The sequence below is a fragment of the Sphaerodactylus townsendi genome, linkage group LG01 (genome assembly GCF_021028975.2).
Source record: "Sphaerodactylus townsendi isolate TG3544 linkage group LG01, MPM_Stown_v2.3, whole genome shotgun sequence".
In the NCBI taxonomy this organism is placed as follows: Eukaryota; Metazoa; Chordata; class Lepidosauria; order Squamata; family Sphaerodactylidae; genus Sphaerodactylus; species Sphaerodactylus townsendi.
The window spans coordinates 82,211,799-82,239,348 of NC_059425.1; the positions used below are offsets into that span (position 1 = coordinate 82,211,799).

At 42.5% G+C, this 27,550-nt stretch overlaps 1 protein-coding gene across 2 annotated transcripts in view; it reads left to right on the forward strand.

Annotated features, from left to right (window-relative positions):
• The window catches only part of GREM2 (gremlin 2, DAN family BMP antagonist), a 50,382-nt gene extending 24,799 nt beyond the window's left edge, over window positions 1–25,583 (forward strand). Inside the window, exons 2-3 of one of the 2 annotated variants that reach the window (XM_048485553.1) lie at window positions 18,901–19,019; window positions 22,747–25,583. In XM_048485553.1, coding sequence (XP_048341510.1) covers window positions 22,748–23,260 — 513 coding nt within the window. In that variant the 5' untranslated portion in view covers window positions 18,901–19,019; window position 22,747 and the 3' untranslated portion in view covers window positions 23,261–25,583. The remainder of the gene's footprint in view (window positions 1–18,900; window positions 19,020–22,746) is intronic. The other variant, XM_048485542.1, reaches the window with a different exon arrangement.
• Window positions 25,584–27,550: the final 1,967 nt, after the last annotated feature.

The window sequence follows — 27,550 nt, forward strand, 5'->3', positions numbered from 1 at the left end:
TTCAAGGGTGTAGGAAGCTGGGACAGAAATATGTTGGACCATTCCCGGTGGTTAACATGATTAACAATGTGATTGCGGAATTACAATTGCCTAAGAATTTGAGATCTATACTCCCTGTTTTTCATTGCAGCCTTCTCAAGAAAGCACCTCCCCCAGACTCCTGGCATCCCTGAGTAGAGGTGCCCGCCCCGGTCCACATCCGGGGGAAGCCCCATCATGAAGTTGATGCTATCCTGGATTCTCAAGTGCATTGCAACCACCTGTTGTATCTAGTTGCTTGGACCCATTTCCCAGCCGGGCACAATGAGTGGGTAGATTCGAAGTATGTGCAAGCCCCCCGGCTAGTAAAAACTTTTCACTGTGCTTACCCTGACTGACCTCATGGGGGGAGGGTAAAGTTTTAAAGGGGGTGGAATGTCAGGCCTGTGCCTGTGTCAGTTGATGGGCGGCAGGCATTGCAAAGGGGAATTGTTTTGCTTCGTACTCAGCAGGTGCCCAGTGCTCCCTACTCCCTTCCCTCCGTAGATGGCCCTGGCAGCCCCAGAAGACCTGATCTTATCATGTGGGAAGTGTGAGCTGTTCCCAGGCTTGTAGTGCTTTGAGGTGCTTTGTAGAGGGAATCGTAGGAGCCGTTTGGCTAATTAGGGGCAGGGAGTTTTGGAGAATATAGGCAGTAGGTTTGAGCGAGAATCTCAGATTCATCTTTGTTTCATGTTGTCCTTTCATGTCAAAATTAAGACTTTAGAACAAATCTACAGTTTCTATTATTTCCTATTATTTCCGGACCTGAGGTCTGACAAGCAGAGATCTGTGTATTTACTACGAGTCTTGTGGCACCTTGAAGACCAACCCATTTATTGGGGCATAAGGTTTCATGAGCCAGTCTATTTTGTCAGATGTGTGATATATTTCTGATGGACTAAAGTTATGTATATGTATCTCTATTGTATAAAATTGGGCTTTTGAGTTAATGAGCATTTAATTTTACTGTTATTTGGGTGCTTTTCTGGAATTGGTCATTCTGTATTCACTGTCAAGATCAACTGGAAAATGTGAAACCTTTTGGTCGAAACCTTTTGAGTGAATCAGTTTGTTCCCAAATGTAGGCTCCCCCTGTGGAACTGAGGAAGAGATTTGTCATATGACAGGAAACTGTAATGTAAAAACAAACAGAACAAATCGTTGTCATGGGGGCGTAATGCTAGGATGGTTTAATCAAGATACTGTTCTTGATCAGTATTAAAGACTGCAGTAGAATTCAGGAGACTCCGGGTGTGATCTAATAATGCACTCTTATAAGCCCAGTGATTTCAATGGCCTTAGAAGGAAATAATTTAGAAGGGAAGTGAGTATCTTAGTATTTAATAACTGCAGTAGCATCTCATCCCTCTTCCAGCCAACAACAGTGCCAGAAAATTCTGTGTGATTTCTTGTTTCTTTTCCACTTTAATGTGAGTAGAATGCAGAAGCACACTATGAGAGAAAATACGTTGTGGCTACTGTAATGTACCAGATGAAGTTGCATTTTGTTTGAAGTTTAAAGTATTGAAAATTAATGAATGGCAGAAATTTATAAACAGCATGGTTTCATTTTGCACATGTGCTGTAAAGCCTTTAGGGTGGAAAATAGGTCATTTTAGTGTGATGACTGGGTGGGTAGGTGACAATTCATTTCAGCTTGTTGAACGAGTCATGCAGACAAACCGTAGTGGAAGCAATTGGTCTGAAAAGCAGTGGAAGAATACCACTCATAATCAACATTTGAACCAGCAGTAATGTTGTTTTACTTGCAGAAAGTTCCTAATTCAGTTCCCAGCACCTCCGGTTTAAAGGATAAGGTACTAAGTGATGTGAGACTGGATGAGCTGAAATTGCCAGGCAGAGCAGACAGTAACTGACCTTGATAGACCAAAGGCAGCTTCACGTGTTAAGAGAAATATAATTCTCTTCACAGTGAACTTGTTTTGGCAGTCAAACAAATCCTGTTCAGCACTCATAATGAGACCAGGCTGCTTGATGCATAATTAACATATCCTTCATTAACTCTCAAACATATTCAGAACAAGTTTGCAGCTGTTGTTGGTCAAAAGCCACTGTCCCCTAAAATGCTTTGTTGGGTATGGATCAAAACTTGTCCAGCAGGAGATCAGAAGCCGACTCCCAGCTGATCTCTCATCAGTTGGTAGTCACATGAACACATAAAGCTGCCTTATACTGAATCAAACCGTTGGTCCATCATAGTTGGTATTGTCTACTCAGACTGGCAGCTGCTCTCCAGGGTCTCAGGCAGAGGCCTTTCAATTGTCTGTCCTGGAGAATGCCAAGGATGGAACCTGGGACCCTCTGGAGGCAAAACAGAGGTTCTACCACTGAATCAGAGTTCCTCCACAATCAGCTTCTGGTGATCTACTGGTGATCTACTGCAAATACATTTGAACAGGCTGCAAACAGCTGAAAAGCCCAGTGATTAATCATTTGCCTGATTGCTACTGACAAGCAGGATGTGAGCTGAACTGGCAGGTGCTCAAGCATCACTAAGGTCTCAATGACCAGACTGTGGGAGCATTTGCAACCTATGTGAATCATACTATGGTCATAGCTGATTCAGTTAGTTCACGCAAGATTTTACTGCTGTGTGCTTCTGAGGCCAGACCCAGCAACTACTGGGTCCGGACTACTATATGGTATGCAAATATCTAAACTTCGCCTGAGCTTCAGAAATGTGCATACCTTGATGACATCATAAAAACGGCATTGTATGTGAGTCAAGCAGCTGTTTATGTCATCGATTCAGAAACTGTGGATAATGGTGCAAAAGTGGGTCACAGGTCTCTTGCCTATGAATTACATAGCTTACTCTGGAGCCCTTTCCTTCCAGGGTTAGAGAAAGCAGAAGACCACAGCATTCCTTTTTCCTCCCCTCCTTTGCCCTGAAGCCCCATTCATTCCCAGATAGCAGGAATATATATAGTGAAAACTTCATCCACAGGACTTCTTAGGCTCAGTTTTTGTAGGCATTATTTACATCAAAGGGTTAATGTAGTGCCAGACGTGAAACACATACATATTTTTATTTGAAAGGTTGAGACATACTGTAAACTGGGAGAAGATACTATGGCTCATTCCACACAGGATATTTATCGTGAGATGCAATCATTATAAATGAATTCGTTTTCCATTTTTAAAAAAAGAAAAACGAGTTCATTTATAACAGTTCAACTCGTTATAAATATACTGTGCAGAATGAGCCAAAGAGTGGTTATGAAGGTTGAAGATGTGTGTGATTTGTACATCCAAGAGTTATTTGTATTGATACAGTGCAAAATGATAAAATGGGTGGCCCTCTCCTTTCTTAATCTTGGAATTGCACCTAGAGTTATTTGTTTGCTTACCTTCCTACTTTTCACATGGCAGTCCTTGTGTATTTTTCCCAGAGTATACTAAATGTGTCTGAAAAGTTCAGGGGAAAAAAGCAACAATGGCAGCTAGTGAATTGAACATCTTGGATGGTCTGCCTACACCAGGGAAGGCTCGTCTCTCTTTGAAGGCAAGCAAATATGCTGCTTAAATTTGTACTCAGGCTTAAAAGTTTTATATCTGGTGTTAAGATTATGAGCACTACACAATTATTACACAGTACTTATCCCAGACAGAAAAGAGGGGCATACAGTGAATGTGGACAAATATTACTCTGTTAATAATTTAGAAAAATAACAGCAGAGCAAATATTTACAGCTGACTAAGCAAGCAAATGAAGCTGCATTTTACATGGATATGGAAAAATATGAAGTATAAACCATAGCTGTTGGAAACATAATTGTAAGCAATGTCTACTGGTAATCAGAAAGCTGTTAACTATTATGATTACTTCCCAGGAACCCGAGAAATTCCAGAGGACTGGGAATTATGTATTAGCAGTTCCTAGGCATTGCTGAGAAGCTGTGGCAATTAAGCAAATATGTATTGCAGACAGGTTCTAAGTTAAAGTGAAGGTGGGTCAGCTGGCTACATGTATGGATATCTTGGTGGAACATAGATCTGTGAAATCAAGCAAAAAGCAGAGCTGTTGGGTACAGAACAGCATCCTGTCCAGAAGAAATGCATAACATGCCCTTGGAGATTTCTTGGGATCTTTTCAAGGCTAGAACTGAATAGAAATGTCCCCTTCCATTGTGGCATTGTAGGAACTGGATTGTGAACATGTTTATAAAAGCTTTATTGCTTGGAATAATCTGATTGACGTAAATATGTCTGTAGTTAGAGGCAAGAAAAATGCTGAATTATCAATATATCTTAAATTGTAATATTCATTTGCAAGAACCATTAACTCTTTTAGTGTGGAGAAGAAATATGCAGACAGATAAGGATCAGATTATACTATTAAACTGGCAAATTTGCTAATGGTTTTGTGGGATAAGTTTTGATAGGTGTTTCAAATAATTCTCATTTACTTTTCTGTTCTGTTGTCAATTAATTTATTCCATGGGCAATGCTTTTACTATTCCAGCAACTGATACATGGAGTTATGATAGTGGAAGAGCCATTCTTATTTTCAGGTTGTGCTACATAGACAAACTAATGGAAGCTTTGAAAGCTGTTGTAGAGCAGACGTTATAAAGGTAGAGGAACTCAGTGGTTCCCAGCAGTAGGACAGGAGATCAAAATGGCATATAGAAGGGAAACAGAATGATTCCAGTGCTTGTCCCTGACATCTGTGCATGCGTCTGCCCTTAACCCCTTCCTTCTGTTATAACTAAGGTAAATCAGTTTTTCGATGTAGGCAACCTTGGGGTACTAATTAGCAGGGTGAAAGGTTCCTCCCCGAAGTGACCATGGTATTCCAAAAGCCAGTTGCAACAAGCTCAGACATAGTAAAAATATATTAAAATCTGTGAGCAATAAAAAATAAAACAATAAAACAGCAGGATTAAAGAAGCATAAAAATAACTTCAGTAGGGTGGTTAGAAACAATAATACAATTCCAGCCAGGGGAATCTAAACATCTAAACACAAGTTGCCAAATTGAAAAATGACTGGCCAAATCTAAAGGCTCAGAAGCTTACAAGAATTTTTTCTGGAAAGGGTGTTCTATGCCTGAGGTCATCTCTCTGTTTAACAGCCCCATCCAGAGCTGGCGTAGTGGGTGGTGGTGGTGGTAGTGCAGCCTCCGCACCAGTCTGCCCCCGCCAAAGAGCTTTCCCATGGTATAGGAAGCCCAAACTGTTTTTAAAAGAAAGAGAAAGAACTCACCCATAGAGCAGAATAGAGATATACCACGATCTCAGCTGACAGCTTAACTGGTGCAAGGGGGCTGAAGGAGGTCTGGAAGTTGACTACAGGGAAGTGCCTCCTCCGCCAGAGCATTTGCCCCTTACACTGGCAGAACAGGCATTTCTGCTGGTTCAGGGATGCACTGGTTACAGAGGGGAATTAGCCCCCCCCCCCCCCATGCGACTGCCTGGCTGTAAAGGCTTAGAGCCATTCGATTTCATCCTTTGTCAAAGTCAGCATGTCAGGTTGTCTGATCAAAAGGCAGTTTGTTTCAAATGGTGCAATCATTGCTATTGTATATTTCAGGAAGTATTCTTAAAACAGATCATTATAATTCCTTTAAAATATCTGGGACTTTATTTAGTAAATATTTTCAAAAGATGTCTCCATTCTGCTGCCTGTTAGTAAGAAGGTCTATTTGACTTGTATGAGCTCTTTTCTTTAGTAAAAGTGGTGCAAACCAGTTCTATTCTAGCAAGAACTCCAATTCTACTCCAGTAAGAACTCTTCTCACCATGTAACCAGGAATGTCACACCTTCCTTTCGTTTCCCCTTAGTAAATAACCCACCATCACATTCAGTTTAGAGAGCAGTTTTAGTCTTAGGAGAAAAGGAATGGAGAATAACTTTTTCAAGTAGAATTATAATGCTGAAGTAAATTCTAATGTAATAGTACTTATGCGTCCTTTAGCAATATTAACTGTGTAGCTAATTGACGTATTCATGTAGGGATTGACAAACACTGCCCTCTCTTACTTCGTGTATGCCAGGACAATCACCATTCACTCCCATCTCTTCCCTATCTCTAATAGTTTCTTAATAGCTTGTTGAAATTATCTGCAATGGCTGTGATTAAAGCTGTCAACATGTGGAAGATGCAAAACCAGCAATTGGCAGGACACAGTTACCCCAGCAGTGTTCTAGCTGCACAGCTAAATGGATAACATAGATCAGGGGTTTGCAACCTGCAGCTCTAGAGCCACATGTGGCTCTTTCAGCCTTATACTGCAGTTCCGAGTGGCCTGGAGGTCGGAGGGTAGTGTGGGCATGTCCCTCCAGAGCAGCGCTGGAAGGAAAGATGAGTGGAGGGGCCGAACCAGAGGCGGCTCTGTGCGGAGCCGCCTCTCCAGCTCTGTAGATCTTTGGAGCCATGGAAAACGGGTCCAAATGGCTCTTTGGGTGGTCAAGTTTGCCAACCCCTCACATAGACAAAGAGAAGTTAAGGAAGGAGAGTGGAGGCAGGACCTTTTAAAAGGCCACACATGTGGCATCTACACTCATTTGTTTCAAAACTGGAACTACTCTGATCGCTTTCAATAACATTGGGGGAACTCTATCATTGTACCTCATATTATCTGTGTCATTCTGGTCTGAGAGGAAAAATGAAAAAAAATTAAAACTGGATTTTCTCCTGTTTCCTCTATTAGAAAAAAGGAGATGAGTGTTCCTTGGACCCCAAGAGTGTGTGTGTGTGTGTTAGCATGTCTGAACTATATTAACAGTAGTCTTACTTCCACACACCAATCTATTTCATTTGCACTAAAGGTTAGCATTATAGAATCTTCAGTCTTTTTCCTTGAAAGTGGACATTTTCTTTCTCAAATGTATATGCCAGCAAACCTCTATGTTTCAGCTTCAAATTCAGTCCAGAATAAGAGGAAGTTTCTTGGAAGAAGGCAAAAAAAGAAAAAGAAAAAAACAACATGATAGAGCCATAATCTGGTGCTAGAAAGAGTTGAAGTAATCTGTTTCTAAACCTAATTTAGAAACAGCAGCACATAAGACAAGGAGTATTGCAACCATATTAATCAGAAGTCCAAATATGGGGGGAAAGTGCTTTAAATTTTTCTGTTATAAAAGAAAATCATGTAAAGACTAATACTGGCTTCTGCTGTTTGGAGTAACAACTTGTAATTGTACTAAAACAATTCACTGGAACTTGTTATTTTGTAAATGGCTTGCAAAAACAAACGTCAAATCAATTCTGAAGGGTTTCCATCCACATCTATATATATAAAAATCTATCACTGCGTTTTTCTGCTGACAGGTAATCTCCCAAACTACTGGACCAATTGCTTTGAAATTTTCACACAACATTGCATTCGCGTGCGGTCAGGTTTCCATACTGTTTCCACACTTCCTGTTGTGTACATGTCACAACTGGGCCAGTTATTGTGTACATGCCATACCCATGACAGTTGGAACCACAGTTCTGTTCCGCAACACCGCCATCTGCTGGCCGTCAAAGCAACACCCTCTGATACAAGGGAACCAACCATGCCTTCCTTGAAAACCGCTGCCATCTGTAGTGAAAGGGATGGGGCGGGCCATCTGCACATGGCCCACCCACCCTAGCAGAGGAAGGGGAAGGTGAGGGAGGGTCCAGGGGTTTGCTGGACCAAACGCTCTGAAATTTGAACACAACGTAGCTCATGCCTCCCAGCGTGTTTTACGCTAGATAATTCGCCTGCAAGGGAAGGGAGTGAAAGGGACAAGATCAGCCACCTGCACATGGTCCACCCACCCTAGCAGAGGAAGGGGAACGTTAGGGAGGGACCGGCCAGGTTGCCATGCAAGGGAACGGGAGAGAGGGAGGGGAGCGAGGGGCCCCTTGCCTCTCCCTCCCTTGCAATCATTGTGCAATGACACATGTTCGAACCGTTCGCTTCCCCTTTTCTTTCTTTTCCACTTCACCAGACTCACCCACAGCAATGCGTGGCCGGGCCCACTAGTTATCTATAAACCTGGCATGGATATTTTAGCTGCTGGTGAGAGAGTGGTTTGAAATAACTAACAAAATACATGCATATCTCATTGTCCATAGTACTGTCTTAACATGTTGGCTGGAGCTGCATGTTGTCAGTGGCAACTAAGAATGTGGGATGAGAGTAACAAGGCAACAACATAGTATTAACGCACAAATGAATTACCCAGGATATTGTGGAATAGAAGGGGGAAATTGAACATAATTGTACAGTGGATTGGGCTACATGTGTTACAGTAAAAGAAAATTTTCAACTGCACAGATGGTAAAAGAAAAATAGGGTATACCTGGATCTTTTGCACTAGTGGCATCATTTTGGGGCAGATCAGGGAAATCGTTGGTTTTACCACTTTAAGAAAACCCAGTCCATGAAGTCATTTCCTAGATTCCCTTCCAACTATATAAGAAAATGCATATCACTGGAGATGAAGATGAGTGGTGGCTTGAGCTAGGGGGTTACTGTAGAAGGCTGGATCTGGTGATCCAAGAGATATCTTTCAATTATCTTTGAACTGCTTATAACTTAAACCTTTTGGTTTGTGGAGAAATACCATGCCTCACTCAAGAGCTCTGAACAGCCCTTATTTGTGAAGAGTTCAGTTTCCCAAGTTGCTTCTATTAATATAACCCAAACTGGCCACTTGTGCCACAGCATTATGCTGTTGATTTGTGAAAGTACTTCCTGAGGGAGAACAGAATGCCCTTATTTCTTTCATGTATTTATTCTGGCTTTTGACTGGATCAGTGGTAAATTACAGCATCTAGCCAGCAGCATCACCTCCACAAGAAGAAGAGGCCCTAAGGTCAGCATTCTGTAGTGGCAAAATTGTTTCCACCACACTCAGAAAGTCTTTATTAGGGCTATTTCCCCTGTCCTTACATGCCCTTAACTCTCTCCATCAGTGTTCTCCCTTTCTGCAGAGTCTGATTCACTCTTACATGAAGCAAGGAAGTCTTGCCCACCACAGTACTGAACTGCAGCAGAAGAGAGTTTCCCTACCATCTTGGCTGTTCCTTCAGCCACATAAGTTCGGAGGGGTTCGTGTTCAACATGGCTCAACTTGCATTGTTTTTTTTTTATTTATACCCATAAATCTATCTCAGTGGCATTCTTATCCACTGGTATTATGAGTGCTTTCAAAAAAATAATAATAGTACTCCTAGCTATCCAATGTGTCAAGGTGATTTTTAATTTTTAACTTGTTCTGAAATGTTTGCAATTCACTGTTAGTATTATTAAAAGATAAAGTATTGTCCATTCATTTATAATCATTTTAAGAAAATAAAGTACAAAGCTGAAGTCTTAATATGATGCCATGTCAGAATGCCAGCCTTGGTAGGTTGTAACTTTCTAGTTGAAATAGTTTGCCATTTAAGGGCTATAATGGCAGTTTCTACTTCTACAAACAGGACTCAAAATTGCCTTACTTGTATTACTGCTATTACTATTATAAGAGTAACCAGTAGTGGAGGCCTTATATGTCAGACTAGGCTACCAGCTAACAAGCTCTTCTCTCCACCAACCTTCCTACCTCATTTGTTTCCACTGTGGTGTCTTCCACCTCCTGGGAAAGAAAGAAAAGATGGGTGCATCTCTCTGTTGCTTTCTGGCAGAGATGTGCGGGAGAAGCAATACAAGGAGGGACTTTTCTTCTTTTCATATGCTTCCTGTTGACTGACAGTTATACCCTTCTGAGTCCACTGAAATTAATGCGTTTAGGAGGGTAGTAACTCAGTTGGGTTGGAATCCTAAACAGGCATATTAGGGAATAAGCCCCATTAAATACAGTTATATTTACTTCTGTTTATATATGTTAAGGACTGTACTGTTAGATGACCATTGTGCTATACATGGCTATCTCTGAATGCCTGTTCTCTGGCCAATTCATTAACTTCCTAATTTTTTTTGCAGATAAAATCATGTCGCTCCGCCAAGACCTTCCTGCCACCTTAGAGTCAATAAGTGAACTGGAGGCTCCCTTGCCGTCTTCTGGCCCTTGTTTGGCCCTGTTCTCCCTGCTCTCGGAAGCCGCTGTCGACAGGGTCCTGGCTGCTGTTAGACCTACTACCTGTCCTCTGTATCCGTGCCCCTCCTGGCTTATTAAAGCATGCCAGGCGGAGTTGCGACCCCACCTGTTGAGTATCATCAATAGCTCCCTTGACCAAGGAGTTTTTCCTGAGTGGAGTTGAAGGGAGCGCAGTGGTCCGCCCACTCTTGAAAAGACCATCTTTAGATCCTGGCGATCTGGCCAATTACCGCCCCATTTCGAATCTACCGTTTCTGGGGAAGGTAATTGAGAGAGTGGTGTTGGAGCAGCTTCGGGGTTTCCTGGAGGACTAACATCAGCTTTTGATCCCTTCCAGTCCGGTTTCCTTGCTGGGCATGGGACGGAGACTGTTCTGCGTCGCCGTCCACACCAGATCTGTTCACGCTTACAACTAGACCGTAGGCGGATCGAGAGCGCTAAGCTGGTTTTTTGTTAGACCTAACTGCGAAAGCGCTTTGATCGTGGTGCGATCACTTCGACACCTTTTGACCCGCATACCGCCTGTCAGCTTCGGGTGCAAGGCACTGTCCTAGAAATGGATTGTTCTCGTTCCTCCGGGACCCGGGTGCGCAAAATTAGCAAGTAGTGTGGTGGGGACCAAGCATCCCAGAGTGTGCTTCACTTCATTTGTGGGTGTGCCCCAGGGAGCGCTGCTGTCCCCACTTATTATTTAAACATCTATAGTGCGCACCCTCTTTGCTCAGTTGGTGCGGAGCTTTGGGCTGATGTGTCACCAGTATGCTGATGACACCCAGCTCATTCTGTTGATGGAGGGTGGAGCGGCCGCCGCCCCTGCGGCTCTCCAGCATTGTTTGGAGGCTGTGGCCGGGTGGTTGAAACAGAGCAGGTTGAAGCTGAATCCATTGAAGACGGAGATCCTCTGGCTGAGGCGTGAAGGGGAGGGGGGATTTTCAGCCACCGAAGTGGGAGGGGGCTATATTGGCACCAACCCCCTCTGTCCGCGACCTGGGGATCCACCTGGATTCGTCTCTTTCTATGGAGACCCAGGTGGCCCATGTTACCCGGGTTGCGTTTTACCATCTTCGCCAAGCCCGGCGGCTGGCCCACTTCCTCTCCCAAACTGACTTGGCCACAGTGGTCCATGCAACGGTCACCTCCAGGCTAGACTATTGCAACTCGCTCTACGCGGGCCTTCCCTTGCGCCTGATTCGGAGATTAAAAATGGTCCAGAATGCAGCGGCTCGTATGCTTGCAGGGGGTGCCATAAGAGAACATATTACACCTGTGCTTCGCCGCTTGCACTGGCTACCCATTGAATACCGAATCATTTTCAAGGTGCTGGTGTTAACCTTTAAGGCCTTGCGCGGCCTGGGACCCCCGTACCTGCGGGACCGTCTTACCCCATATGTCCTGAATCGGTCTCTGCGATCGGCAGAGGCCAGTTTACTGGTGATCCCTGGCCCCTCCATGATACGGCTAGCCTCCACCCGGGCCAGAGCCTTTACAGCTCTGGCCCCCGCCTGGTGGAACGCTCTTCCACCAACTGTCTGGGCCCTGCGGGACCTTGCTGAGTTCCGCAGGGCCTGCAAGACCGAATTGTTCCACCGGGCCTTTGGGGAGACTAGCCGCTGATAGGGGCCCCTTCCTTCCTCCTTCCTCCTTATCTGCTATTATAACATCATATAGCCCTATCACCCTCCCCTTCTGATGTACGTTTAGAGGGAATTGACAGTAGGCGCCAACTTAGTTAATATCAATTTAATATTAAATTATAAGTTTTAATGGGGTAGGGTTTATATTTTTATTAGAGCCATCGTATTTTATATATATCATTGTACTTTAATTTGATTGTGCTCTACTTACATGTTGTACACCGCCCTGAGCCCTCCGGGGGAGGGCGGTTTATAAACCCAATAATAATAATAATAATAATAATAATAATAATAGTAATAGTAATAGTAATAGTAATAGTAATAGTAATAGTAATAGTAATAATAATTTCACATAAAAGAGGATACTTATGAAGAGTTTTTTTTTAAAAAAAGCAATGGTGTCTAGTGTGATAAAGAAGTGGGCCAGCAACAGATTTTTAAAATGCACTTTTTAAAAATCTGGGTGCAGGGGGGGGAGGGGTTGTCTCCTGCATCCATTATAGTATAAAATTTTATTGCAGTTTACTTGGCTAGTCTTTTCAAATAGGTGGCAATACAATTTTATAGCACTCTTTATTGCTATATTTTGTTTATCTTACTTATTTTTGTTTTCCCCTTGGTTCTCAACATCTGTCTTCTCTGAAGAAAATATAATTTCCATGGAGACAAATGAAGACCCTATGCTTTGTCTATATCCATGGTAAATGGGAACTTGCTACAGATTAGGAAAACACAGTCCTATAGCAGTGATGGCGAACCTTTTTGAGACCGAGTGCCCAAAGTGCAACCCAAACCCCACTTATTTATTGCAAAGTGCCAACCCGGCAATTTAACCTGAATGCTGAGGTTTTAGTTTAGAAAAAACCGGTTGGCTCCCTCTTCCTCCACCCCACCCGCTCGAGCAGGGGCCAGTCTGCTCTAGTCATCAAGTCCTATGTGCACTGCTCTGTGCCTCTCTAGCATCTCTGCCTCCTCCATTGCCTCGGCAGCAGCTTACCTGTGAGCACACATTGAAGTCAGTCAGGCCTCCGCCTTAGCCGAAGTCCCTCCCCTGCTCACTACAAAGGCTGGCTGCATCGTCAAGATTCTCAGTGGCCTAGGCCAGCCTAGATGTGTGTGGGGGTGTGATTTTTCATGACGAACTTTGTATGTATGTGCCCACAGAGAGGGCTCCGAGTGCCACCTCTGGCACCCATGCCATAGGTTCGCCATCACTGTCCTATAGGAAGATTGCCACACATGCTTGCTCTCCTTTTCTAAATCAAAGACAGCTGTGATATCCCAAATTCTTCCATTTTTATGATACTCTTGAAGGCCCTGAAGCTAAAATCTGAAGTATTATGGAAAGCATTGTCATAACTTTTGGCTGCCAAATAGTCAAACCATTGTTTGCATGTGTCCAAAATCAGTTTTCAGGTTTACTATCAAACATAAAGTTTCTCCCACTGTTAAAGCATGATGAAACCTGAGAAGTCACAAAGGTGGCAGGGTGGTGATGATGGTTTCAAAATGATGTCTATTGATGCAGGGTAACACGTTCATTGGGTAACACGTTCATTGGGTAACACGTTCATTGGGTAACACGTTCATTGGGTAACACGTTCCACCAGTCTTCAGCATATTAAGCAACTTGTGGAAATAGGCAAATCTATGTATGTTTGAAGTATGTTGTTCAAACCATTTTTAATTTCTGGGAGGATCCCAATCCCTTTAGGACCAGCAGATGAGAACAATTTACAAGCAAATAGTATTTATTGCAAGATGGTAGTGTTCCTTCTTAAGAATTCTGTAGATTCAGGGGGTTATTACTCTTCATATTTCAACATTAAAGTTTTATCGGTGTTGATTTGACATTGGATGTGAGGTGACTAATTAATTAATTAATTACTATGGAACAAGTGACACCAGAGTAACTGACCTGTAATTCAGATCTACCATAGCCTCAGAGGCGGACGGGGGGCAATGGCACCCGGGGCATCTGCTCCAAGTGCCCTCCCACCCCTGCTCACCCCACTTACCTTTGCAAGCTGCAGCCAGCTCCCACTGCCACCGAGCCCCCCACCCCAGCCTCCCTGCAGACTGGCTCCTGCCTCCCTGGGCAAGGAGGAGGAGGAGGCTGCAGCTCTGGGCGGGAGTCTCCCTGGCTGTGCAGCCACTGGGGTGGTAGATGCTCAGCAGAGGGAGGTGGCAGCCAGGCGCCACTCGCCACAGAGAGCAGGAGCTAGGAGTGGCACACCTTTGGCCCCTGGAGCTCCAGCCCACCCGGTGCTGCTGAAGGCCTGGCTAGTGACAGGCCTGCAGCATGAATGCCAAGCAGACCAAGGGGTGCACCCTGGTGCCCTCAAGGGCAGCTTGCCAGGCATCTGTGCCCACTGCAAGGGGTGGCTTCCTCCCGGGAGCACAGGGACCTGCTGGCGATCCTGCTGGCCCAGTCAGGAGAAAAGTTTGGCAAGGCAGTGGCCTCCTGCTCTATGACTGCCGCATCGGCATGATCCAGGACATGCCGTGCCTGGTCAAGCAGAGTAGGCAGGTGGAGGACAGGAGCCGGCCTGCAGGGAGGCAAGGGCGGGGCTTGGCAGCAGATGACTTGGGTGTCGTGGTGACAGGCTGGATCTTGCCCTCCCCAGCCTCCCTGGGGGAGGGCAGGAGTTAGCCTGCGGTTGCAGTATACTTCTCATTTCCCAGCATGGGGTGAGGTGCCGGGCGCCAGCTGGGTCGCTGCACCACGGGAGAGGCTGGGCACAGATAACCCATGCCATCACAGGCGCGCTCCCCCATGTGATGGCATGGTGTGTGCCCATGGACATGGGTCATCCCATGTCCCCATTAGCAGTGTGCCGCTACAAAGCCTAGCATTGAAAGAAAGTCTAAGGCATTTAGGTGCAATCCTGTGTCTTGTACGCATAGCAGGGAGAGGTTTGCCAGGCACAATTTTTAAAATAACTAGAGCTGTTATGATATCCAAAGCTGCAGTTGTCAGACCTCATCCTGTTTCTCCAACATTAAGGACTCAGAAGCTCTATTTGTGTCAGCAGTTGATAAATCTTTCAGAAAGGAAGCCAGAGCGGTATTGCAAATAGAGCCACACATAGCTATACCAGTAAGTTAAAAACTCAGGTTCCACAAGGGTATCAACTGAAGAAAAAAGACCAAGAAAGAGTGGGAAATCTCAAGGAGGCGTTGCTCCCTCATTGTAGCATGCTGTCAGAACATACTAACACAAGATCTTTGCTCCAAGCTAAACTGGCTAGATTTGGAGGATCCGATAGATTTTCCAGAGTCCTGGATAGAGTGTACCAGTCTGCTGGCAAACATACTCTGAAGAGGAAGACTGATGGGTTTTGTTGGCTTTGTTCAATGGCACCTCCATTTGGAATATAGTAGAAGCAGAGACAGCTTCCATTCATTATAGTAGTGGCAGCACAGCTAGCAACTCCATTTGCTTGTTTCATTATGTAAGGCACTGAACAGCAACCTTGTACACTTGTGCCCTAGTGACCCAACCATTTTGACAGGGCTGCTTGCTTTTAATGGGGCAGGAACAGAAGGAGGTCTTGTTAATGACATCATTGCTGAGGTCCACGACAAGTCCCAGAATTGTACTTTGACTTGGTTTAGCATGTGGTTGAGTGAGAAATTTACCAAGCCTAGCAAATTGATTGGTATGCGATCAATCAACATGTGCCATGAGTTGCCTACCATGGACTAAAGCATTGGACCAGGATCTTGGAAACCTGGAGGAAATACTGTGTCTGCAGTGGATCCACTTTGTGGCATACAATATCTCATGTTGACCTGCATATGTACACTTTATAAACATTTCTGCATTATGCCATGCCATGACAAGTTTTATTTGTTTGTTTGCATTGTTTCAAATTTGGTAATCCTACTCCTACTGCATTGTTTATTGGACATCTCATTCTGCCTGGCTGAATTATTTTTGTACTTCCTAATCCACCTTTAGTCTCAGTGAGCAAGATGGGCTATACATAATGACAATAAATGTAAAGATAAAAATAAAACTTATGACAAGTCTGATGTTGGGGGGTGTCAGAGAGGAATTCTGCCTACAAGCCCAGGAACAGCAAGCCCCTCAATAGAACTGCAAATGTCTTTTGACAAAACCCAATTCCTTACAAAAGCTCGTGTACTCATCTCTGCCTTAGATTTGCCTTTATCTGTGGCATTATTTATTTATTTAGAATATTTCTATCCCCTTTCTCCAAAAATATTGCCTGTTCTCCCCCCCCCCCCCAGTGAATCTGTTTTTGGTGCCCTGTACTTGGATAGGACAGAGTGGGGGAGACACAAACCAGGTTCAACAGTTCAACAATAGGTTTATTACTTAAAAGAATTAAGACCCTAACTCCTCCCTTGGGTCTGTCTTAATCAGAGTACTTGCTTGTCTCGAGCAGATTTGAAGCTGTAGACTGTGTCTTCTCTTGGCTGCTTTCAAGAAAGTCCACTGTGTTTTGCTTCTTTTTAGTTCTTTCAGTCCTTGTCTGGTTCTAATTGCTGTTAACCTTAACTTGTGCTCTATGGACCACCATACACGTCACAAATATTCCTGTCTCCAGCTACCCTTGACACCTCGCTCTGACTGACTGGCCAGAGCTAAAACAGGGGATTGCTGGGTAAAGAAGGAAACTGCCTATTGGGAAATATCTTAAAGGGACAGGGGCTAACTTAATCCCCTCCCTTAGAAGACTTAACAATGAACTAAACCGATGTTAACTATAGGGAAACTGAAGCTTAATGGGGAAATAACAAAAGCCTCTGTGGGGGCATGACATTGCCCAAGGTAAAATAAGAACAGAACAATAAACTTGCCCAAGGTAAAATAAAAATATTTAACTATAAATTAGTTTAAAGCAATTAAACTGGTTGCTAAACTCCCAACAATACATTTTTCAGTGATAAAACAATGATCAGTGAACAGCACAAAAATTTACAAATGGGCCAGGCTGTAGCAAAGCAGTTGAAATATGAGAAATCAATAAAATGTAGCTAAAAGTATGGGCCAAGATAAATATTTGCACTTGCTACCTAACTTCAGGGAACCTTGTGATGATGATCTTTACTGGTGGGATGGACAGCGCAGGAGAAGGTGATCCTTCATGTACACTACTCCCAACTCACTTGTACCCAGTAACAGATAAGCCACCAGTGCAGATTTTCCAGCACAGGTGTTATACAGTCCATGTAGCCTATTCCTGACAGCAGTCTGGATGTGATCATTGCATGGAACATGCTGTAGAAGCCATAGCTGCCATATTATCCCTTCATTTTTTTTAAAAAAAAACTGTGTATCACTGTCACGCTAGGTTCCACCTTTTTTCTCTCTTGTGTTTGATCTCAGAGATTATCACACTAGAGACTTTTCAAAGTTTAACCATAAAACATTAGAATTTTTATTACACACCTCAGGGGAACAGGATGAGGGCAGGGAGAAATTTGGTGTGATGAAAAAAGCAGTATAATATACCAATATTAAGACAGATGGCATTTAATTGTTTGATACATTTTCAGTTTGTTACAGCTTTCTAAATTCTTTCAAATAAAACAGAGGCTGTTTCTGCACAGCCAAGGGAGAGAGCCTGCATTGGCATTAATCATGCCGATGCAGGCTCTCGGGCCGTTCGCACAAATGGCCCCATGGGATGCGCAGCTGTTGGAGCAAGTTCCGCACAGCCACGTATTCCCCTCCCTGGCCCCAAATGCCTCCTTACCTTCTGCTGGCAGCTGCGTCGCTCTATCATCACTCTGAGGAGGGAAGGGGACACCCCCCCCCCCATGGCCACAGTGACGACTGAAGCACCGGAGACCAGGGGGCGTGTCCCCCTCCCTCCGCAGAGCGTATACACTGTTTTGAATACACTGTTTTGGCGGGCACAGAGCGCTGCTGCATTGATTTGGCAGCGGTGCCTGTGCGAAGGGTCCCCACCAAAATGGTGTTTTACCGGGCTGAAGCCGGTGCTTTCAGCCCTTGCAGAAACCGCCAGACTTTCCTATTATGCAGCTTTGATTAAGATGTGCACTCAGAAGGTCATGTGTAAACTCTGGTGCTGGATCACTTGAGAGCTTTTGAAGATAATCCATCTCAGAATTAGGGATGGGAATTCTCCCATATGAAGTCTAAATTTCCCTCCTGGCTAGAGACTGTCCCTCTCCAACACCATCTCTTTCTCAGTCAGCTCCCTCTGTTCTACAATTCAGGAGATGATCTAACTCTGTTTTTAGAACCTTCACAAGAAATTCATTTTTCCCTAGAAGTTTATTCCCCTCTTTTTTTGATTAATGTTTTTAACCTGATCGGTTTGGCTAGAGTAGAGTCCTTTTTCCCAAAAACTCTTTCCCTGCCAATGGCACAGGGCTGTTCACAGACTAAACACATCTGAATTCTCCAGTTCCAATAATTCCTCCCCCCACCCAAACTTGTCAGCAGCTCTGACTGAGTTCTAAATTTTATCCACTCCCAGTATGTCACTCACATACATAGGTTCTATGAAGAATTAATCATTCACAGACAAGCTTGTTTCTGCTACCACATTCTCCTAGCTTTGAAGTAGTATTTTATGGAATGGAGTTTTTATACACTATTTTCTTTAGGTCCATCATAAACACAGAGGAGAAACCTTTCAGTTTTGGCTTCCTTGATCGAGCACTTTGAATCTTCTGTTCTACTGACTTTGTTGGAACTGAGTTTAATTGACAACTTGTGACCCACTTTTCATTGTTGTTGGGAGATCAAGCAGAATAAAAACAGTAAGGAATCTTGCACATTTAGTGTACTTAATATAAAATAAATATTAATTGTCCCCCCTATTAAAAGTATGTCTGACCAAGCACACTGCTTTCCCTCCAGCTTCAGCAACTTTTAAGGAGAACTGAGTAAATTTGAAGTTTGAATAATCCCTCCATTCATCTCTCTCTTCATCTCTCTCTTGCTTTCTTTTGCTCTCTATCTTCTATGATTGAGCCGTAGGGAAATCCCTGTTCAGTGCTAGCTACCAACTGTGAAGATTAGCAGGCTGTTACTCATACAGTATTTTAAATAGGGACATCTATCCCTTGCTCTGGCAAAATAATTTCATTAAACAAAGAAAATCATCTGAAGATTGAAGTCTTCTTGACCTGAATGATATCATTTTGAAGCTAATTGTTTAGAACGTTTAAAACTTGTGTTTTGTATCACTTCTCTAAGGAAACGGAAATTACACAACTCATCTAGCAGTGATTCCACAACTGAGGCTTAACTATGTAGCAGCTTATAAAAATAGCTACTACTTAGAGCATGAGGACCATTATGGAATAATAAACAAGGTTGGTCACTGAATCCATGTCTGTAACTAATAAAGAATATCTGCTGTTAAAGTCATTAATCTAGAGTTATTAGAAAACAGAAGGTTCACAATAGACTGGGCTGCCTGGGTGGATGCAGCAGACCGCCTCAGGTGATAGGTTTTGAGACACCACTGAAGAACAGCAAGTTGACAGTTATTTAGCAAAATGTGTTTGCTCCCAGTGGGTGGTAACTATCTAATTCTGAAATGCTGTTTAGTGGACTTTGAGAGTATCAGTGTGGGGAGACATGCTTCTAAAATTAGCTTTAAAGAGAAAATAGGGAAAACACAGGCATATGTAATGCTTGAGTATAAGAAACAGTCTCACTTTTCCCAATCTGTTGCAGTATTGCTGGTTCTATTTTTAGGGTTTTATTGATTAATGTTTTTAACCTGATCGGTTTTATATTGAATGCCTATTATGATTGTTTTATTATTTACTTTGTTGTTCAACACCCTGAACCCTCCGGGGGAGGGCACTATAGAAGTCTAATGATAAATAAATAAATAACTTCAAAATGTTTGGTAGACTCCAGTATTCCAAGCACTCTTGTCCAAGGTAGTTTTTGCAGGATATAATTTCATTTGAGGTATTACAAGTGAAAGGAAGCTACTTCAGTCTTGGGTACCTGAGAGAGCACATCTGCCCATATATTCCTGCTTGGGTGCTAAGATTGGAGGGGGAGGCTCACCTGACTGTCCCACCCTTTTTAGAGGTAAGGAGGTTGAAGCAGCCCTGAGAGCCTTCTCTACAGTGGCTCCTACACTATGGAATGCCCTTCTTCCAGAGGTTGTTCAAGTTTCTGTACTTGATGAAGACCATCCTCTTCATCCAGGGTGTTTGACTGACTCCACCCACTGAAGGGGACCACCTAAGATGTCTATACTCCCTTTCTTTTTATGGGTAGGGTGAGTGAAAGAGATTTTAGATTATGTTTGGGTTTTGGGATGGGGTTTTATTGTGTTTTTACTGTCATGAATTTGATAGTGTATGGTTTTTATTGTAACCCACCCTGAGAATGTAGTGAATGTAGGCTAATAAATGCATAGAAGTAGAAACTATTCATCATTTGAGAATATCATGACTCTCACTGTTTTCTCTGAGAGAATTTCAGGTATAGATTCATATGCTTAGCTAATAATGGACCTAAAAATCAAGGCAAACACAGGTTGAATTTATCTTGTAGATGTAATTGATCATGCTGGCTGAATGAGAAGACCAGAATGCAAACCAATGGGTCATATTTGTTTTATAAATTTCATAAATATAGCATAACCACACAATTTTTTTTTATTCAAATGAAGTTCTGACTCATTCTTTATCTATGTTCTTGGGCTGGCAGCAAAGAAGGGAAAAGAATAATACACAATTCAGCTGCATCTCCAAAGAAGGCTGCAATTAGTTGATTGAAAAGGAATTTGGTTTGACCATCCAGTTGACATCCAATGTTTTTGTCCATGATAACCCAATATTCTGTCAGATCAAAAACTGTGGCTCCTCTGAAGACTGGCTGGAGTCTTTTGATGAACATTCTGGCTATGATACTTAAGGAAGAGTATTATTGATTTCAATGGGATTTTAAATGCAGCCTAGCAAAACGAACATCATGACACTCTTTAATCATCTGTTTTTAAAAACTTTCTCTTTTGAACTCATCTCTTTTAAAAAATGTTTAAAACTGTTTTTTTTTTTTAAAAACAGCCTTTCCTAATATGAAAGGTGTTAAGGTATTTCAACTTCCTAGTCATCTTGGTTGCCGTCCTCTGACTTTTTCCTAGTGTGTGGTGTCTTTTTTGATATACAGTGACCAAATCTGTACACGATATTTCAAATGAGACCATACACTACTGATCTATACAGGGGGATTATAATATTAGCCATTTTATTTTCTATCCCTTTCCTAATAATTTCTAACATATCGTTTGCCTTTTTTGCTGCAGCAGCACACTGGTTTACACTAATTGAGCTGGTTGCTATGACCGCCACCAGATTTTTCCCTCTCAGTCTCACAAATTCAGACTCTAGTAGTCTATACTTGAAGCTGGGATTTTTGTCCAGGTTTGCATCACCTTACATTTAACAGCAGTGAACTTCATTTTCTACAATGTTGTTCATAGAATCATAGAGTTGGAAAAAACCACAAGGGCCATACTGCCCAACCCCCTGTCATGTAGGAACACTCAGTCAAAGCACTCCCAAGAGATGGCCATCCAGCCTCTGTTTAAAAACTTCCAAAGGAGGAGACTTCAGCACCCTCCAAGGAAGCATATTCAATGTTGAACATCCCTTATAATCAGGAAGTTCTTTCTAGTGTTTAGATGGAATCTCTTTTCCTGTAATTTGAATATATTAGTCCTTGTCCTAGTATCTGTATCCATGTGTTCTGCATGTCATCACAGCCCTTTGATCTTAAATATGTGTTCAGGTAAAAGTGATACTACCAGTCCTATCCTATTCAATCTAAAAAGTGTCTCAAAATTCTCTTCAGGTTTTTCTTACTGTTGAGGAGAAAAATTCTTTCTGAAGGGCTATAGAAGGACACCGGTCAAAAGCCATCCCTTCCTCTTACAATCCCCAGCCAGCCTCTGGCTTAGTGTCTTTACAGGCGATAGTCAATCAGTTTCTCCTGACTGTATGACAGTGTTCCAAACAGACGCCATTTCCCATACTGATGTTTGATAAATTTTCTTTGCCATGGCCCAAAACATGGCCAAGATCAGAGGCGTAGCTGGGCCAAACTGCGCCCGGTGCAAACTCTGTGTTTTCTGCCATCCCATGGGCCCCGCTTCTGCCCCCCGTGATCTCCCCCCAAAGAGGAATATCTGTCCTTTAGATGTTGAAAAGATATAACAGACACAGGTTAATTCAGCTGTCCATACTGTGGGTTGTTAAGCCTCCATCAATAGGGCATCCGCTATGACGCTATAATATTTATTATTATTATTATTATTATTATTATTATTATTATTATTATTATTATTATTATTATTATTATTATTATTATTATTAATTAAATGTGATAGACCGCCCCACCCCCGAAGGGCTTTAGTCTGCATGATATACCATAGAACTGTATGTCTTACAGCTTTCACCCTCTGAAGCCACTCTAGGACTTCCATTTATATTGGACTTCATATTGTACCATAGAGTCCACCCTCATAAGCTTCTATTTTCTCCAGGGGAATGGATCTCTACCAAGTTGTATTGTACCTTTACTAACTGGAAAGGAGGTTGACTCTATTTGTATGTGCTAGGTGGTTAAATAATACAATGGATCTTTATTCCTTAATGCATAGGGCAGGGGTGTCCAACTCTGGCATTTCAGATGTTCATGGACTACAACTCCCATCAGCCCCTGCTGGCAGGGCCAATTGAATGGCCAATTGGCCATGACAGTAGGGACTGATGGGAATTGTAGTCCATGAACATCTGAAACGCCAGAGTTGGAAACTCATGGCATAGGATAATTGGTAATAACAACATCTATATATCCCCTGGGAGGAAAATAATTATCCAGTGTTCTTAAGTGACCAAGTAGTTTTAAGTAAGTACTTCCATCTCAGATTCCTTTATGACTGAAAGTACATCTCTGGATCTCTTTATTTATGGCATCATAAAAGACTAGCTTAGAATGAAACATCACAACAGAGTACTAACTGTTTTCTGGACTTGTGGTGTCTCACCTTATCTTGTTGTCTCATTGCAGGATGACCTGGAAACTTGTTTTATCCTTGTTTCTTGTGTCCTCTTTGGTTCAAGTGTCGGATACCAGGAAAAACCGTCCAGCAGGAGCCATTCCTTCACCTTACAAAGATGGCAGAAGCAACAACTCCGAGCGGCAGCAGCATCTAAACAAAGAGGTGCTAGCTTCAAGCCAGGAGGCTTTGGTCGTCACAGAGAGGAAGTACCTCAAAAGTGACTGGTGCAAAACACAACCACTGCGGCAGACCGTCAGTGAGGAGGGCTGTATAAGCCGCACTATCATCAACCGATTCTGTTATGGCCAGTGCAACTCATTTTACATCCCCCGGCATGTGAAAAAGGAGGAGGAATCTTTTCAGTCCTGTGCCTTCTGCAAGCCTCAGAAGGTTACTTCCTTCACTGTAGAGCTGGACTGTCCTGAACTGGACCCCCCGTTCCGACTTAAGAAAATCCAGAAAGTCAAGCAGTGTCGGTGTATGTCTGTGAACCTCAGCAGTGGAGGCAAACAGCAGAAGTGAGGGTTGGCAGCTGACACGGCTGGAGGTGTCATGACCTCACTTTTCTAATGGACTGATCATTTTTCTTCTGCCGTGAGTTGTTTCTTGTGCTATGTAGCCTTTTGAACCTTTATCTACTGGAAATAAAGGCTACTGTAGACTGGTCAAAGTACTCCTTGTTTTTTACCAAAGCAACTGTTTTTTACCATTGGGTCTACGTCATTAAGGGTGAATGCAGCATCAGATTCAGGAATGACTAATTAGGTAGCCAGTGGTTGAATCCAACACTTAACATTTCCACTGTGTGGAAAAACTTTTGGCCTACATTCCTTCCCTGGTTTTTCGATGAAGAGAAGGCCCAGTGAAGTCTTCAAAATTCCTCCTCAGTTTTGGAACTCCGCTTCAGCTTAGTCTACCCCTCCCAATGCTGTCTTCCTTGGGCTGTAAGGCTGACATGGCTACTGCAAGCAGTGGCTAAAGGAAAGTGATGATTTTCTAGTTGTCCAGACTGAAAGAAAAAGGGCTATGGACTTTATAATCCATGGAGATAACTAATCTGTCACTTTCTCATGAGGAGACAGAAGATTGACTTATATACATTTTCAGCTAGATTGCCTCAAGCACACATTAACAGACATCATCCATTTGTAATGCAGCTACAGCAAACTTGTTAAATTTGTTAATATTGACATAACCATGTATATTTTGTGATGTGCTGAAATATTTGAAAATTTAGGATAACGCTTCTGAACCACTGGCCCAGATCATGCCTTGAAAGTGACAGGATGTTGATAGGATGTGTTTCTTTTAGCAGATTTTCCCCCCTACTAATTTAAGTCTTTGTCTCACCCAGTAACTATTTGGCATTCAGTCAACCAATGTTGCATCGTTACTTGTTGGAGGAAAACTATATTGTGTTTAACTTATTAAAACACAAGGTGAACAATATTGTATTTTGTTGTTGAATACACACACACACACAAACACAAGCAAACAATGCCATAAATCATTCTCAAATCCTCTTGTAGGCACAACTTGTTTCATTCACTGAACTTTTTTCATGCTTAGAAAAAGCTTTAGGCCATACTAGTTCAGTATTTTAAGATGGCTATTTCAAGTTCTTTGGCAGAGTTGTGATGGTACTGTGAGAGTTCATGACTCTTTGCACATAAACTAGCCTGATTGTTCCCATTTTCACCCCACCCTTGATTGAGGCATCATGCTACTACTCATTGTTTAGTTGTGACTTGGAATAATAGTTGCAAAGGCTGCCCTGTGAATTATGTTTTTCATATTGTAAGTAATCTTTGTGCAGAAGGCAGTGTGGATATAATATTTTGTTTACCAAGAGCCTCCTGGAATTATGTTTTAAGGAAAATATTAAATAACTGATCAGAGTAGGGAATAATCAATGTATGCTCTATTCATTTTCAGTATTACTGAATATGCCCTCTTTCCTGTCTGGTCTAAGATATGAGAAGTGACTCCATCATCCTGCATGATAATATACTTAGCATGATTCCTCTGAAGTGGGTTGAGTCCCACTGCCATTCATGATTGCTGCTCAGAACTTGGTATTTACAGTGCTTCCAGCTGAAGAAATTTAGTTTCCTGTGAAACCTCTTACTGCCAGTTTCCTCAGAAACGAGCACCAAAAGGGTTAAAGAAATAGTTTCTTTGGAGCTCAGGTTTGATGCCAATTCAAAGGTTCAGTGACACAGTTCACTATTATGTGAGACAGGCTGCTTTAAGAAGCTTTGGAGGACTGATCTCTGCTAGGGCTCACCAATCGGTTTATGGGGATTGGCACGGGGAGGAGGGATTGGGTAGCTATGTTAGTCCTATATTTTTCTCCCTGAGTGTTACACAATAGCTGAGCTTCACTTGGGGACGCATGAGAGAGAAGGCGAGACCTGATTTTGAGAGGCTTCCACTGCCATATATTATTCTGCTGCTTGTGCTGCGACTTCCCAAAGCTGCTTGGCCAAGATGGAAGGATTGAAATGGCTGTCCCATCCAGACTTGTGGCTCAGGTCTGCTGCCTCAGTCAGATGGAGATAGAGTTAACATCAGTTCCCACTTCAGAATTTAGCAGATTTGCAAAACAACTGTGTGAGGAAAAATGTGCAGACAGGGCTTCTTACCAATCTGTGATAAGTGAAATATGCTGCAATAGGGAAAACTCTCCTTGGCGCTACATTCAAAGAGTTGAGTTGACATTGTAATGGTTCATACTATTTAATGTTTGTTTTATAAATGAAAACAAAATTGAAGAAATCTTATAACTATAATTATTTTATAGGTGTATTATTGTTAAATTATAGAATAAAATAAAGATACTCTAGAAATATATGGAATTCATGCATATTCTGTTATTTTCATGTCTGTCTTTTGGTGCCTTTTGGTGCCAATTAATTATTACTTGGGCATTGCCAAAAGTGTGGCATAGTTTTCATCTCTGTTTTGATCTTGAATGATACATTGTTTGGGTCCCATTACTTTAGATGGGAAGTAGAATAGGATATTTTGCCCATCTTCTACGTGTCTACATGATCACATGATCTTCCAAATGCTGGGTACTTTTCAGTGTTTTGGAACGAAAACAAATGAGTCAGAGGATCACATAATCTGCCTTGAGTCTTATGGAGAAATCTGGACTGAAAGTGAAGTAAATAAATACTTTGGATATGAAAGGTTGCAAAAATTCACCAATCTGTACTACCCCCTTGGCATGCAATGAAAGGCATTATTTCACATTTCCTGAAGCCCTACCTATGAAGCTGGCGAACCATGGGCCTATGCAAGTTGCCTACCTCTGTTTTCATTACAAATGTTCCTGTGTTTTTACACAGACATATGAGGACCCCATCCCCAGAAGAAGACCAAAATATAATGCTAAACATTCTTAACAACATGTGGGTTGAAGGCATTCTTTATTTCCACCATTCAGCCTTTGGCATGTTTAGGGTGTAGTTACACTTATCTTGGGAGAAACTCTTACCGATTTCAGTAAAAATTCCAAGTGAACATCTATAGGATTTGGATGTGGGTTTCATTTTGTCCATTGGGCAATAGTCCAGCAGAGCAATCCAAACTAAATGGTGACTGAAAGACTAAATCTTTCATCAATGTTGGTTGTTGGAGCCAGGCAGTATTCTAATAGTCTACTTTCAACATTCATTTACTGGTTGTCTTACACAGATGCCACAATATTAGTTAGCTGCTATTAGCCAAGATCACATCACTCAAACAAGTCAAGGCATATCTAAATGGGACAAAAAAAAGGAAGGTCTAGGCATCCATTCTGCCAGTTTTTGAAAGCTTCTACTGCATAAAAGCTGATTTCCACCCAGGTCAGTATAAACTACAAGTGCTTAAAATATTTTCCCTGATAACTGAAAAGATGGTCACAACTTTCCAATCTCTTTTCTTCCAGCTGCAGGAACAACAGTTATTGGGCTGAATGCAACAGTAGTTTACATAGACCAGTGGTGGCGAACCTTTGGCACTCCAGATGTTATGGACTACAATTGGCCATGCTGGCAAGGGCTGATGGGAATTGTAGTCCATAACATCTGGAGTGCCAAAGGTTCGCCACCACTGACATAGACTGTACTGACCATCTGTATAAGAATCTATTCTGTAATTTATACAGGGCCTGTGCTTTCCAATCATTAGCCTGCCATCTGGTGGTAAACATACTAATTAGTTAGCTACTAGATACCACAATTTCAGAGTATATTCCATACATGTAATTATTTCAGAAAACAAATTCAGCTTGACATCTGGTACCATTTTTAGAATGAATTAAAATGAAAAACTGAGCCAACAGAGCTATGAAAAATCACTGTTTACTTATGTTGGATTAAGGCAGAACACACTGGTATAACCTTGTGAGTTGGTCCAGGAAGGAGGAGGTATATTAGAGTAATACACAGGCTCTCCAGAGAAAAGATTAACCTTTCTAGTTACCTGCTTAATGTGCTTTATAGTTTCCAGCACACCCTCTCACTCAACTGCACCAATGCTACCATCTCAGAATGAAAATAAAATTTGTAAACGGTCAACACACCTTTAATGTACATCAAACAATACTGAATAAACTATCAAACAATTAATGAACATAAGAACAAGCCAGCTGGATCAGACCAGAGTCCATCTAGTCCAGCTCTCTGCTACTCGCAGTGGCCCACCAGGTGCCATTGGGAGCTCACATGCAGGATGTGAACGCAATGGCCTTCTGCGGCTGTTGCTCCTGAGCACCTGGACTGTTAAGGCATTTGCAATCTCAGATCAAAGAGGATCGAGATT